This window comes from Rattus norvegicus, chromosome 12 (genome assembly GCF_021556685.1).
Source record: "Rattus norvegicus strain SHRSP/BbbUtx chromosome 12, alternate assembly SHRSP_T2T, whole genome shotgun sequence".
In the NCBI taxonomy this organism is placed as follows: Eukaryota; Metazoa; Chordata; class Mammalia; order Rodentia; family Muridae; genus Rattus; species Rattus norvegicus.
In genome coordinates, this window is record NC_141545.1 from 33,472,234 (window position 1) to 33,486,886 (window position 14,653).

General features: G+C 47.0%; 1 protein-coding gene across 11 annotated transcripts in view; it reads right to left on the bottom strand.

Moving 5' to 3' along the window:
• The window catches only part of Rabgef1 (RAB guanine nucleotide exchange factor 1), a 43,557-nt gene continuing 28,904 nt past the window's right edge, over positions 1-14,653 (bottom strand). For 10 of the 11 annotated variants that reach the window (XM_087578885.1, XM_087578882.1, XM_087578878.1 and 7 more), the window contains exons 5-9: positions 7,615-7,696; positions 6,080-6,212; positions 4,332-4,423; positions 2,406-2,662; positions 4-1,515 (exon numbers count right to left, since the gene is read on the bottom strand). In XM_087578885.1, coding sequence (XP_087435011.1) covers positions 1,117-1,515; positions 2,406-2,662; positions 4,332-4,423; positions 6,080-6,212; positions 7,615-7,696 — 963 coding nt within the window. In that variant the 3' untranslated portion in view covers positions 4-1,116. 11 annotated transcript variants of the gene reach the window in all.

Genomic DNA, 14,653 nt, shown 5'->3' on the forward strand with positions numbered 1-14,653 from the left:
CAATTCAAAAAGGCAATAGCCCCCATAACATTGTGGGGGAAGTTTATTGGATGAATTAGGGAAAGGAAGCTATGAGCACAGTTCAAAGTCAACCGTACTAATTAGCAACAGTGTGTTCATGTGTATGTGGTACACATGTGTGTAGAGGTACACAGGCACAGATGTAGGCATGTGGAAGCCAGAGGTCAACCTTGGCTATCATTTCTCAGGAGCTGTCCATCTTGGTTCCTTTGTTTAATCAGGGTCAGGAGGACATTCCCCCAGGAACCTGCCCATCTGTGCCTTCCAGCAGCACTGTTCCAACTGTGCGTCACCATGTCTGGCTTTTCACATGGGGGGCTGGACAGGAAGCTCAGGTCCTTGAACCAGTGTGGAAAGCACTTTACTGCCTGAGCTACCACCCCAGGGTCCCAGAACAATTCTTTATGTGACCTAAAAGTTGGTGTCACAACTTCATTAACATGTACCAGGACCTCAGAGTTAGGGCAGTTAGTGCTAGTGTCCTGTTAAAGCTCATGTATTTTTAGATTATTTTTAGTGGGACAAACAAACCAAATAAAATGGTGCTAAAGGCAAACATTCAATATATTTCATTTTCACCTAAAAAAAAAAATCAGCTCATGAAATGCCATGCACGCTGATACCACCCCTCCCAGCCCTATTTTTTTTTACATATTTACAATTTTACATATTTACTTATTAACATTATCTTCTATCTTTACAATTACAAAATTATTTCACACTGGGAGAGTGTGGGAACATAGAATTCATTTCAACATAGACTTTATAGCATCTGTTTTATCCTTTAAAAGACAGTGTTTGCCCAAAACCAACAACAGTGTCTACCACAGAGGAAGCCCGTGGGAGAATCAGAAAGGACATAAAAGATTGACACAGAATTCACACAAACCTACTTCACCAACTCAAATAAATAGGACATTATTATTTACTAAGCTTCCCCTGCTAGGAAAAAAAAAAGAAAATAAACAATCCCTAAATCTGTACCTTAAAAATACTTTGAAATTGTAAGCAGTTAATTCATACTCCAGACCCAAACAGTGGAACGCAGCAGCTCCCTGAAATCAGCCCCAAATCAAGCCGGCCGTGAGCGAGACATCACCCTGCATACACCTGCGGCTGCAGAGGGGGAGGGAGCTTGTCGTTCTCCACATTCTCAGAGTCAATGGCTGCTAAGGGTTGGTTTGGGGGCTTAATCTCAAGAGGGTACTTCTCAACAATGTCTTGAACTTCCTTGGCGATCCCATCTGTCCAGTCTATTAAGTCTTTTTCGAGTTTCTTGGCTTCAGTCATGATTCTTTCCTGCCGTTCATTCAGCTGAGACAGGAGGTCCAAGTTCTTATACATTTGCTTCACACCTAAGCAGGCCTCCGGGGACCAACTCTCAGACTCTTGCTTCCTGGGGGACGTCTGGCCAGACATGTACCGGTCAAAATCCTCCTGACTTAAATTCAAAGACTGAGCGTCTAGTTTCTCAATGAAAGCCACAGCACAGCACTGCAGAGGAAAGAGAAGAGCATGGCGGTCAGGCAGAAAGGCCGAAAGAAGTCAGGAGTTCCCCATTCCTAGTGCTGGGGGATTAAACACAGGACCTAGTGCATGCTAGGCAGGTGCTCTGCATCCTCTGCCCTGCCTCAGCGATACCTGGCAGCCCAGGCTAGCCCTAAATTCACTACATAGCCAAGAATGATCTTGAATTCCTAATCTTCTGGACCCTTGTAGCTCTGCGTCTAGAGTCCTGAGAGTGCAGGCTTGGGCACCAGGACTGGCTGGTCTCTTTTTAAGACAGGGACTCACTATGTAACCCAGCACTTTTGATCTGCCCACCCCATCCTCTCAGTCGCTGCTGTGCACTGGCATGTCCAGTTTTCTGGACACTTGATTTTCCCTTTTTTCCAGAATCTTCCACAGCATCATAGCTCTCCTTCCCTGTTCCTCAGCAGACTCTATTCTCTGCTCTCCCAGCTGTTTCCCACCTAGGAGCACTCCCAGGTCTGTGCCTGAACCTTCCCTGAGCTGTCATTTATCATATGTGAAACATATGCTATACCTAGTGAACTTTCCAAACCCTGTTCATGTCTGTGGCAATGCTGAATTGCCACTGGAGTAATTCCACACCAGTATCGGTGGATTCCTCCTCGCAGCAGATCACGTGGGGCTGTAGAATGCTAATGCCAGGCAAGCAACAGGAGGCAAAGAGATGAGCAGCTCTGAGAGATAGGGCACTCATAGAGAAGTGCAGGGAGGTAGAGCGTGTGCACAGACTGGTCACAGTCTCCTCCACTCTGACAGACCTGCATCCTCACGAGCTCTAAGCTGCCAGGGGTCCAAGACCAGCCTCTTACCTCCCTCAGGTAAATCCCCTGCCCCCAGGAGCCACATCTCACCAGGTTGGTGAAGTAGTAGCCATCCTCGCCCGTCATGAGCCGGCTGGGGTTGCAGAAGCGAGTGATGTACTGGATGTTGGACTGCAGACGAGGGGGGTTGCCCTTCAGGACGATGTAGATAAGGGTGGGCAGGAAGTCATCGGCAGAGGCTGGCTCATTCTTGGTGATCTTGATGGCATTGAAGATGTGCTTGCTACACCTGGTGATGCAGGCCAGCTTGTCCCGAGGCACACGCTTTGAGTCCATCTCAATGATGTCTGTGAGGAGAGGAGGCAGTTACCGCACAGGAAGCAACCAGTGGTGCACACCTGGCATGGCAGCACAGGATACTTAACCAGAGATATACAATGAGACCAAATCTACCCGGTTAGAGTAGGGGTGGCAGCGATGGGCTAAATATTCTTAATTCTTTAGGATCCAGAGGTGTCTCCATTACCCAGCACTCCAGCAGTTAACCTAATATAGGAGGAACTTAGATCTCTGAAGTCCCATCTGTCTCAACATGGGTCAGAGGAGCTGCTGGACTTAAGATCATGTAGTGAGCAGAAGGCAGACTGGGACAGACACAAGTTTGCCCAAGAAGCCATGGGAGGCACCCCTGAGCCCCATGGAAAAGGAGGACATGGCTTTAAAACTGTCTCACTTCTTATTGTTCACTTGCTTTTTGTGTTCTCATATTTTCAACTGGAGCTTATTTATAGCACAGGCTAGCCCCAAATTCCTTACGTAGTAAGGATGAGCTTGACCTCCCAAGTGCTGAGATGGTGGGTGTGCACCACCATACCCAGTTAATCCAGTACTGGATGGAACATAGGGCTCTGTCAGCTGAGCCCCATTGCAAGCCTCTCCTAACACAGCTCTATACTCAGTTGAGAAAGTCTTCACTGTGCATACTGCCTCTCGGGAGGGAATATGGCTACAGACAAGCCCTTTCTCAGACAGAGAAGCAGAAGAGGGACTTGAGTGGAGAGGAGTAGTAGCCGTCATTGCCAGTTCTAGCTGTGTGTGACCTCGGTGTATCTCAATAATCAAAGGATGACACTCTGGGCCAGCAAGATGGCTTGGGATGTAAAGTACTTGCTGTGATGCCTGCCGGCCTGAGTCTGATCCCCATGAACACACTGTGGGAGAAGAGAACGGAGTCCCACAAGTTGTTCTCTGTCCTCACACTCAAGATGTAGTATGCAGGGCTGGAGAGATGGCTCAGCGGATAAGAGCACTGGCTGCTCTTCCAGAGGTCCTGAGTTTAATTCCCAGCAACCACATGGTGGCTAACAACCATCTATAATGGGATCCGATGCCCTCTTCTGGTGTGTCTGAAGATAGCAACCGTGTACTCATATAAATAAATCTTTAAAAAAAATGTAGTATGCAGCCCCAAAGAAAGTCCAGAGGGGAGGGGGGTACTTGTTACTTTAAATATCAAAAGAATGGGACTGGAGAGATGGCTTGGCAGTTAAGAGCACTGGCTGCTCTTCCAAAGGATCACGGTTCGGTTCCCAGCACCTGCATGGCAGCTCGCAGCTGTCTGTAACTCCAGTCACACAGACACCAATAAACATAAAAAAAAATCCACCAATCAATATATTTTTTTTTAAATATCAAAAGCAGTTCAAGTGGAAAGGAGAGAGCTCCATCACAAAACAAGAAGAGGGAAAGGAACTTCCTTCCTGCAGTGAGTAGCAACCAGGACTCAGGTAGCAGAGGCCAAGGCAGGCAGATCGTGAGTCTGGAGCCAGCCTGATCTTCCATAGCAAGTTCTAGGCTAGCCAGGGTTACATAATGAGATCCTGTCTTAAATGAATGAGCAAAAGGAAGAAGGAAGAGGGACAGAGGGAGGAGGGTGGAGGGTAGGTGTTTAGGGTTTTCCTATGGGTTATACTGCAGCATCATGTAAGCTATGAGAACATTCAGAGCTGCACTGACCTGTGATCGCTTTCACCACCATGTCAGACACTTCCGGGATTTCCTCATTGACCGGGACACAGAGCATCTGAGGTGTCACCCAGTGCAGAGCCCTGCAGAGACAGGGTGGTCAGGAAAAGTCCAAGAACGAGGAAGGTAGACTCCAGTCTTGTACCTCCAACCAAAGGAAAGCAGGGGGTAGCACTGACTCACTAGGCAATCCCAAGTTCATGCACAGGACTCCTGCCTCTCTAAGATTAGCTGACACAAGACAGTAAAACCCCGAATGTCACGTGCTTCTGTGCTTAGGACAGCAGCGGACGGAGGGCAAAGTGTCCTGGCTCAAAGGAGATCTGCTGTGGAGGCTGAGAAGCTGTGCCTGCTGTCCTCACGGCCCACAACTCGCCCTGCGTTGTAACCCGCCGCCATGTCCAAGACACTAGAGGAAGAGGAGGACCTGTGTCCCCACATCCTAAGTCGTCAGCTCCTGGCTCACCCTGACTGTATGCTGGTCTCTGCTGTCGAGCTCTCCATCGGCGTGGCTAATGCTCTGAACCGAAACCCCAGGCTTACATCCGTCTCCTTCTAGACCCTGACCTTGGACTCTATTTTGTATCTGAAATGAGTGTCAACTCAGTTCTGGTGTCGCACTTCCATGTACTTATCTAATTTCCAGCCCTTTTATCTGAGACCTCACTTGGGGTTCCTCAGCCAAGGACACAGGGTCCTCCAGAGGCTTCCTGTGACTCAGCCTTGGAACACAGCCTTGGGTCTAGGATGGTTTATCTCCATTGCAACTTGGCTCAACCTAGAATGGCCTAGGGGACCCTAGACCCAGGGGTGAAGGCTTTTAGAGAAGGTTAACTAAGGAGGTGAGGGCTTCCCTAAATTTCAGTGGCACCATCCAAGGGCTAGGGACTCAAGCTGAGTAAAGAGGAGGAAAGCATGGTGGGCAGACCTGTAATCCCAGCAGATGGGAGGGAGAAGGCTAGCCTCAGCTACATGACTCTGTCTCAAAAAAAACAAAAAACAAAAAAAAAACAAGGGAAGGGGGCTGCAGAGATGGCTCAGAGTTTAAGAGGACTGTCTATTCTTACACAGGACCTGGGTTTGGTTCCCAGCGCCCACACAGGAGGCTCACAACCATCTGTAACTCTAGACTCAGGGGCCCAATGCTTCTTCTGACCTCCATGGGTTCCCATATGCACCTGGCACAGGTAACATATACCCAGGCACATTCATGTACACATGAAGTCCGTTGTTAGGGTAGGAAGAGAGGAGGTTTCCTGATCTGTGGAATCACAGGGAGGCCCAGCTCTATGTTCCTACAAAGCCCTACCTTCCCCACCACAATGGCTGCTCCTTCGAAACCACAAAGCCAAAACAATTCCTCCACTTCAATTGCTTCTGTCAAGTATTTTCCACAACGGTGAAAAATAACTAACACAGGCAGCTTGCTCCTAAGTGTTCCAGTGCCACTGATCTGCGGGGTCTGGGTTCACCCCATGAGGTCCCCAAGAACAGTCAGTCAGTTCAGACTGGCAAAGGCATGCCGGCAGAGGAGTTTCCTGCCTGACAAGACGGCACAGAGAAACAAGTCCTCATCCTTCCTGAAACTTTTAGGAATCTCCAGCCAGACAGAAAAGTGGGTTATCATAAGCCTGGCTGAGCAGCTCATGCTGCTGGTGCCCAAGGCCAGAAGCTCACAGCACTGTTACCACATGCTCTCATTCACTCTAGATAGTAGATAAAGCAGACTCTGCAGTCACCTGATCCTCTTTTGAATGGCGAGATCTTTTTTCTCGTCATCAGTCGTCTCTGGGCAGAACACAAATTTATAGAGACGGGTCATGATGTGCTTTTCGATCTGATCCATCATCTTCTCCACTTTCTCTGGAGGCACTGGAACACAAAGGGGGAGAGCAGCTCAAGAGAAGGGTCTCAGTGGTAGAGCGCTTGCCTAGCAAGCGCAAGGCCCTGGGTTCGGTCCCCAGCTCCAGAAAAAAAAAAAAAAAAAAAAAAAAGAGAGAGAAGGATTTCAAGTCAAGACTATATTTTTGTAGGATTTTCCATACAGAAAAAAAATTACTGGGGCTGGAGAGATGGCTCAGCGGTTAAGAGCACTGACTGCTCTTCCAGAGGTCCTGAGTTCAAATCCCAGCAACCACATGGTGGCTCACAACCATCTGTAATGGGATCTGATGCCCTCTTTTGGTGTGTCTGAAGACAGCTACAGTGTAGTCATATACATGAAATAAATAAATAAATCTTTAAAAAGAAAGAAAAAAGAAAAAATTGCTATAAACACACCCAGTGAAGAAACATTAAAAATCCTCTTTAAAAATTCTAGGGGTTGGGGATTTAGCTCAGCCGCAGAGCACTTGCCTAGCAAGTGCAAAGTCCTGGGTTCGGTCCCCAGCTCCAAAAAAAAGAAAAAAGAAAAAAAATCTTAACTATGGGCTGGGCTGTGCCCCAGGCGACAGAGGTTTGGCCTAGCATGTGTGAAGCCCTGGGGTCCACCCCCAGCACTGTATAAAGCAGGCCTGGTGGTGCGCGCTTGTCTTCCCAGCGTGAGGGTGGTAGAGGCAGGAGGATCAGGAACAGAGGCTGTCCTTGCCTGTCGTCAGTTAGAAGCCCAAGCTATGTCAGACTCTGTCTCACAAGAACGACAACAACAAAAGAGGGTACAGCTTCCTAAGAAACTACCTCTCCCAGAATTCCCTCTGATCAGCTAACTGGTCCCTGGCAGCTAACAGGGATAGGCCCTGCCAAGCAGGAAGACTCGTGTGGCTCCCTCTCCATTGCCGCACTGGTAAGAGTGCTGGCAAGTCTCCTTTCCTCTGCCGTTTCCCACAAAGCCACCATGTCTCTCTGAGGCATACATGTGGACATCAAGCACATTCGAAATGCATCATCAAGTACAGTGTCAACAGACGGCCAGAGAATCTCTACAAGGCAAACCCAAGCTTTAATCGGTGAGTCTCAATTGTTTTCTGCTCCAACTCCCTTGGGTCTATGTCATCGTGACAAGACTCACCAAATGGCAATTCCAATGAGGGGATTCACACTGAAAAATGCCCGAGCATCTCTGCTCTTCCCCACTTTACTCATAATACAGGAATTGTATTACTCAAAGCACTACCCAATTGTCCTGGTCATACACAGGGAGGCATTCAAGGGCACTGCGAGGTATGAGGCACATGCCAATGTCAGCCCAGTACTTGGCACCAGCCAAGCCATCAGAGGAGGCGAGGGCAGCTAACTTGAGCAACAACCACCCATCAGCTGGTTGACAACGTATTACCTTTCCCGCGGGTCTGCAACCTTTCCGCCACATTCTGGTAAAAGTCCTGAGTACATTCTGACTGTTCCTCGATGCTTAAATCCTGGAACAACAGACAATGGGTGGGTGAGCGGCTGGAAAGTCTGAAGACACCAAATTTGAACAAGTCTCTAAAACGCACTCCTTGCCCTGAGCTGACTCTAAGGACCTTACAAATCACACAGATTCTGCAAGAAAGGAGACTCTACTGTTGGTGATCTTCACACATCACTGCATGTACACGATCTGCGCACACCCGATTCATTTCATTTCCATCGTCACCCTCGCTATTGCTGTTCACTACTGTGACTACTACTATTGCTAATTTTTTCATGACGGGGTCTTCCTGTGTAGACTGGATGTCTTTTTAGAATTTAATAGTTGTAACATGTAAGTTTTGGATCCCTTTTTGAGTTGATTTTTAAAATATTCATTTATTTTTTCACTTTTAAAAATGCCAAGGCCCTCTAGTATCTCCATATTCGTGGGTACAGGTGCAGTGAAGGGACCAAGGCATTTGCTCCTACACTTGTCAGTGTGCTGCAGCAGGACTATTCTAATTCCTTCCCATTCCTTACTCTGAAATACACTATTAAGTGTCAACAACCATAGTTTTCCCACTGTGCTTAAGGACATCAGAAAGGCTGGAGAGATGACTCAGGGGTTGAGAGGACCTGCTGTTCTTCCAGAGGACCAGGAGTAAGTTCTAGCATCCACGTCTATTGACTCACAACAGCCTGGAGCTAGAGCTTCTGAGTTCCCACACCCTCTGCTGATCTCTATGGGCACCTGTATGCATACACACATACTGACATGCAGACACACATGCAGACACACACAGACACACACGCATACACAATACACAGACACACAGACACGCAGACACACACACATAGACATACACACACACACAGACACACACACACACACACACACACACTCACACACACAATTGAAGGTTTAACCTAGCACACCCTTGCACTTGGCTGGCCCTTACCTCTGCCTTGCCACCCAGCACTGGGAGGCACTGTTCTGCATTCTGCCCCCACAATGTTGACTTTTCAGCTTCTGTGTATAAGTGAGAACGCACTGCTTCTAACTTTAGAACTAAGTCTGTGCTACTTCCTCCCAACTTCCTCAAGAATTAAAGCTTGTTTTGATGAGTCTCTTCCTTTTGGTTTCTAACAGTCACCAGAGAGGTCAAACTATTTGGTTTAGAACAGTAAAGAGGGTGCTGGCAGTGTAGCTCAGTGGATAGAGTGCTCCAGCTGCATGTAAACCAGTGCTGTACATGTGTGATTAAGCACTTGGAGGGAAAGGCAGGAGAATAAGGAGTTCAAGGCCAGCACAGGCTACATGGGACCTTGTCTCAAAAATAAATATGTACGAGTGAAACGCTCTTTGTAAGCTCCGGGAGGGCCTCACCTTTCTATTTATTCTGGGAAAGCGGGAGTGAAGATGAAGACACATTTTACACTATAATCTCGTCACCGAAACACAGAAAACACCTTCTCCATAAGTGTTAACACACTAGCAACTGTTTCTGTTTTGTTCATTTGTTTATTTAATTTTATATCTATTGGTGTTTTGCCTGCATGTGTGGGTGAGGGTGTCAGAAACCCTGGAACTGGAATTACAGACAGTTGTGAGCTGCCAAGTGGTTGCTGGGAGTTGAACTCAGGACCTCTGGAAGAGCATCCGGTGCTCTTAACCTCTGAGCCACCTCTCCAGCCCCTTGAATTGTTTTGTTGTTGTTTTGTTTCCTTTTTAAGACAGGGTCTCTCTATATAGCCCAGTCTGTCCTAGAACTCCCTCCCTGTGTACACCAGGCTGGGAGAGAACTTAAGAAAACACTGTCCTCTGTCTTCCAGGTGCTGAGATTAAAGGTGGGAGCCTCCATGCAAGGCAGTAGCAAATCTCAACAGAAATACTCTTTAGGAAACAAAACAAAAAGCAGTGAAATGACCAAAAGATCCCATATTATACTTGCCCACTCCCTTACTAGGAGACCACATAGAAAACTGCTGTGTCTTTGCTACACATATGTCTGTGCACCACATGCATGCTCAGTGCCCTCAGAGCAAGAAGGTGTCAGGTCCACCAAGGCAAGGGTGCTGAGAACTCAACCTGGGTCCTCTCCAGCTCTCCAGCCCTAGACGCCTCAGTGGCTAAGAGCACTGGCTGCCTCATCGGTGCTGAGATGAAAGTCACACACCACCATACCCGGCATATGATTGTTAGCTTTGAGACAGGCTCTCATTATTTTGTCCAAATCAGTCTTAAATTTGTGGGAGCAAGTAATCCTTCCCCCACAGCCTCCCAAGTGCTTGAAATACAGGCTTGCATCAGTACACCCAACTAATGGCATGTTTTGAACAAGTTTCCATATAAACAGACTTGAAGAAAACAATTCTTCAGCCAGCCATGAACCTCATTAAATTAGATAACAGGGTTGTGAGACGAATGATTGCCTCTGCATCTTCTCTGTGCGTGCGTTCTCTCTCTCTCTCTCTCTCTCTCTCTCTCTCTCTCTCTCTCTCTCTCTCTCTCTCTCTGAGATAAGGTGTCACTACGTAGCACTGGCTGGCCCCCAACTCAGAGATGTAATCCTCTGTCTCCTGAGGGTACAGATTAAAGGTATGCGCCACAATGCCCGGCTTTCACCATACTTTAAAATTACTCTTGGGGTTGGGGATTTAGCTCAGTGGTAGAGCACTTGCCTAGCAAGCGCAAGGCCCTGGGTTCAGTCCTCAGCTCTGAATAAAAAAAAAAAAAATTACTCTTGAAGGGCTAGGGTGATGACTCAGCAGGTAAGAGCACTGGATGTTCTTCCAGAGGACCCAGGGTCAATTCCCAGCACCCACACAGCAGCTCACCGTTGTCTCTAACACCAGGTTCAGAGAATCCAATGCCCTCTTCTGACCTCAATGGGCCATGCAAACACTAGGTACACAGACATACATGCAGGCAAAATAGCTATACACATAACATAATAAAAAATACTCTGCAAATATTACAATTACTCTTGAGACACGAGGCTATGTTCAGAGGACAAAGGAAAGCTGCAGACAGTGCACACACAGGTGACCACATATACCCTTGGGCCCAGCCATTGTTCCACCGACTTACTGTAAGCTTACGTCTTATAGTAAGATTATTTTTTCCTTGTTTCTGCTTTTGTCTGACACAGGGTTTCTATGCGTGGTCCTGGCTATCCTGGAACTCACTCTAGGCTGGCCTCAAACTCAGGAGTCTGTCTCTGCCTCCCAAGTGCTGGGACTAACAGGTGTGCTACCACACTCGGCTGTATTTTATTTTATTTTTTCGGAGCCGAGGACCGATGTATTTTATTTTTAATTATGTGTACAAATGCGTGTGTACAGGGGTATGTACAGGAGCACAGAGCTAGCAGAGGCCAACAGAGGATATCGGATCCTCTGGAGCTAGAGTTACCAGCAGTTGGATACTTGCCAACGTGGGTATTGTGGAACTTTTCGATCAGTAGAACCAGCTTACTTTTAATAGTTGAGCAGTGTCTAGATAGCCTTTTATAATAAGATATTCTCTCTCTCTCTCGCTCTCTCTCTCTCTCTCTCTCTCTCTCTCTCTCTCTCTCTCTCTCTCTCTCTCTCAGAAGTAAGTTGGTTTGGGGAAATTGTTTCTTGCTTTGGTTTTCTGGCAGTTCCTCTGTGTATCCCTGCCTGTCCCAGAGCTCACTCTATAGACTAGGCTAGCCAGGACCTCAGGAGAGCCTCCTGCCTGTGCATCCGAGGGTTGGGTGAAAGGCTTGCACCTTCCTCACTATCTTTTTGAAGTTCTGGGATGAACCTGGGACCTGCTGCACGCTAGGCAAGCTGTATTCCTCCACTACCTCCTCTGTTTTCTTGTTTTTAGAATCTTTTTGTTGGTGGTTTTTTTGAGACAGAGTTTCACTCTATAGCTCAGGCTGACTTGGAACTCACTGTGTCGCTCAGGCTGGCTCCAAGCTTGCTGATCCTGTCCTAGATCTCCCAATCCTGAAAGATTTCACCAGTGATTCATTAAAGGATGGTACGCTAATCATGTATCTGCTCTTCTCGTTACAGTGGAAGCATACCATTCTAAAGACTATGACGAGGCTCATTAATGCATAATAAATCCAGCAGCTAATCACAGAGCCAGATGTGGTGGGACACAGTTATAACATCGGTATTCAGGGGATGACAAATTCAAGGCCAGTGTGAATGGCATAGTGAGGCCCTGCCTCAAATGAAAGAGACCCCAGTAGGTAATAACTAAAAGGGAAAGAGGTGGCTGCTGGAAAGATGGCTCTGAGGTTAAGAATGCTTGCTGTACTTGAGGAGGGGTGGAGTTCTGTTCCCCGCAACCCTGCGGCAGCTCATAGCCACCTTCTAACTCCTGTGTCGGGGATTCGATGCTCTCTTCTGGCCTTCAGCAAATACCCGCATTAAAAAAAAAAATCTTAAAAAAGCAAAACAGAGTGGCTCTCTCGTGAGAGCCCACACGCACTCGATGCCTCTTAGGGCATGCCTTACTTCCCTCTGGAGGGCCCCACTCCGCTAATCCTTGAGCTTAAACTCTATTTCAAAATATCTTTACTGAACTAACTCTGCTTTTAAAACTGGAGGTAAAATAAACAAGCTTCAGAAAAAATGAGCAAAAACAGTTTGTTGGATGGTTAAAGCCCTATACGATGCAATATTGTAGCGGCTCGCAAACCCACAGGTGCTGAAATTTTAGCCAGAAGTGATAATGTTTAGAGATCTTTTTAAAAGCCTCAATGCAGATAAAGTGTTTCTTAGCAAGGATCAAATAGCTGGGAAAGACATTTTACACAGTTCTGAAAACAATTGTCTAATCGTGGCCCACATACAGAACAGGTTGTTCAACTCTGTCATAAACTGGGACTGGAAACGACAGGAATGCTCCCCATCAGAGAGAAGCAGGGTGTGTTACTGTTCTAGACCTCAGCGACATGGGAGAGAAAAATCTGTGCAATGCAATGGGAACAAAGACCAGCGAGGATCAGTGATCAGTGAGGCCATTTCTACAGACAGCCTTTACTTTTCCTGCTGAGCAGGCCTTACAGTAACAGTGAGAAAATGTGAGTGAGCGCATTTGAAAAATTCACAGTACACCTTAATCTAAGTGCATTTCAAATCCAGGAACTGTTGTTCCCTAAGTTGTAGTTAATACATGTATCTGAGTGGTGTCATAAGGCTAGAGTATGTGAGTTCAGGCATAAATCACAAGCTTTATACCTTGGAGTCCAGAGGGAGTCTGTCAAATACCTGGTGAGGTAGCTCGCTGGATAAAGGCACTTGCTGCTAGGCCTGGCAACTCAAGTTTGGTCCCTGGGATCCAGGGTAGAAAGAGAGAGCAGACTCCTGCAAGTCATACTCTGACCTCTAAACACGCTTGCCTGTTTACAAGCATATACATAAACACACAATACATAAACAAACAAACTAAATAAATGAATGTAATTTTAGAAGTCCACCTGAACTGTACCTAGATGTTGCCCATCATGCTAGCCACGAAAGATACCCAGGACACATGCACAAGACTGGGTCCCTTCCCACAGAACAGTTGGTGCTAATGTAAAAGAGAAAATTAGCTGCACAGTAGCTCCTGACAGGAGGAACCCGAAGCTCACCAGGATCTCCACTATCAGTCAGTGATGCCCTGAACACAGCATACAGAGTGCTCATCCATAACAGCCATTTACTGATTGATTTGAGACAGTGTGCAGCCCCAGCTAGCCTGGAACTCGCTCTGTAGACCACACTAGCCTTAAACCCCAGAGATCCTCCTATCTCTGCCTCCAGACTGCTGCTACTAATGGTGTGTGTCACCATGCCAGGCTCGCTCACTTTCACAGACTCATTAAAAAGTCAATTAAACGCTTACAGAATAAGGGTAGTTTATGCTTCTCAGAAGAAGAAAAACAAATTCAAGTCAATCAGTGTTTCTGTAAATACAATATAAACACAGTAGTACAGATTTTTGTACATACTATAGTATAAATACAACTTTATTAGAGGTGTCCTCTTGACAGTGCAAAAACAACCTTCAAACTTGACTTTTCAAACTTGACTTTTTACACATTCAAGAAACCTATCACTCCCCACACATACCTCAGTGATATCACACACACACACACACACACACACACACACACATCAGTGTGATTCCACACACCTCAGTGTCACTGCACATATATACCTCATATCTCTCTCTCTCTCTCTCTCTCTCTCTCTCTCTCTCTCTCTCTCTCACACACACACACACACACACACACATCAGTGTGATTCCACACACCTCAGTGTCACTGCACATATATACCTCATCTCTCTCTCTCTCACACACACACCCCTCTACCTCTCAGCAGTAGCTTGCTTGAACTCCCCGTGTCACTGTTTCTTCACACAACACTTAAAGTAGAAGAGAGTCTTGCTGACAGCATGGAGTCACAACCCCCCAATGAGTACTTGAGCACTGAATCTTACAACACTTGGAGCTAGCTGCATTTAGTACTGCAGAATGTGTGAAGACTTCGTTTCCACAAATGAATTCTTTCACACAGGTAGTTTTATGGATTATGGGAACTGAAATTACAGATAAGAAAGTCTGGACTGAGGCACGGGTGTGAAGGAGCACGGTGGCAGAGGCCACCTCTAAATGACAGCAGCATCCCAGAGGCTGTGGAAGTGGGCTCACAAGTTGAAGGCCAGTCTTGGCCATAGGAGGTCTGAAGTAGACCTGGACTACAGGTTGAGACCCCACCTCAAAACCCCACAAAACAAACCCTCTACCAAGCATGGTGGTGTGTGACAGCCAAGGTGGGAACCAGGGAGCTAAAGACTAGCCTGGGCTACACAGTGAGAGGCATGTGGAAGCCACAGCCCTGGTTCACTTTGGAAACCCTAGCAGCTAAGCAGACAGGTCCCTGGTCTTGCTTGGCTTTTACCATCCTCCATCTACAAAACAAAGGGACTGAAACTGCAGCTGCCAAGGTCTT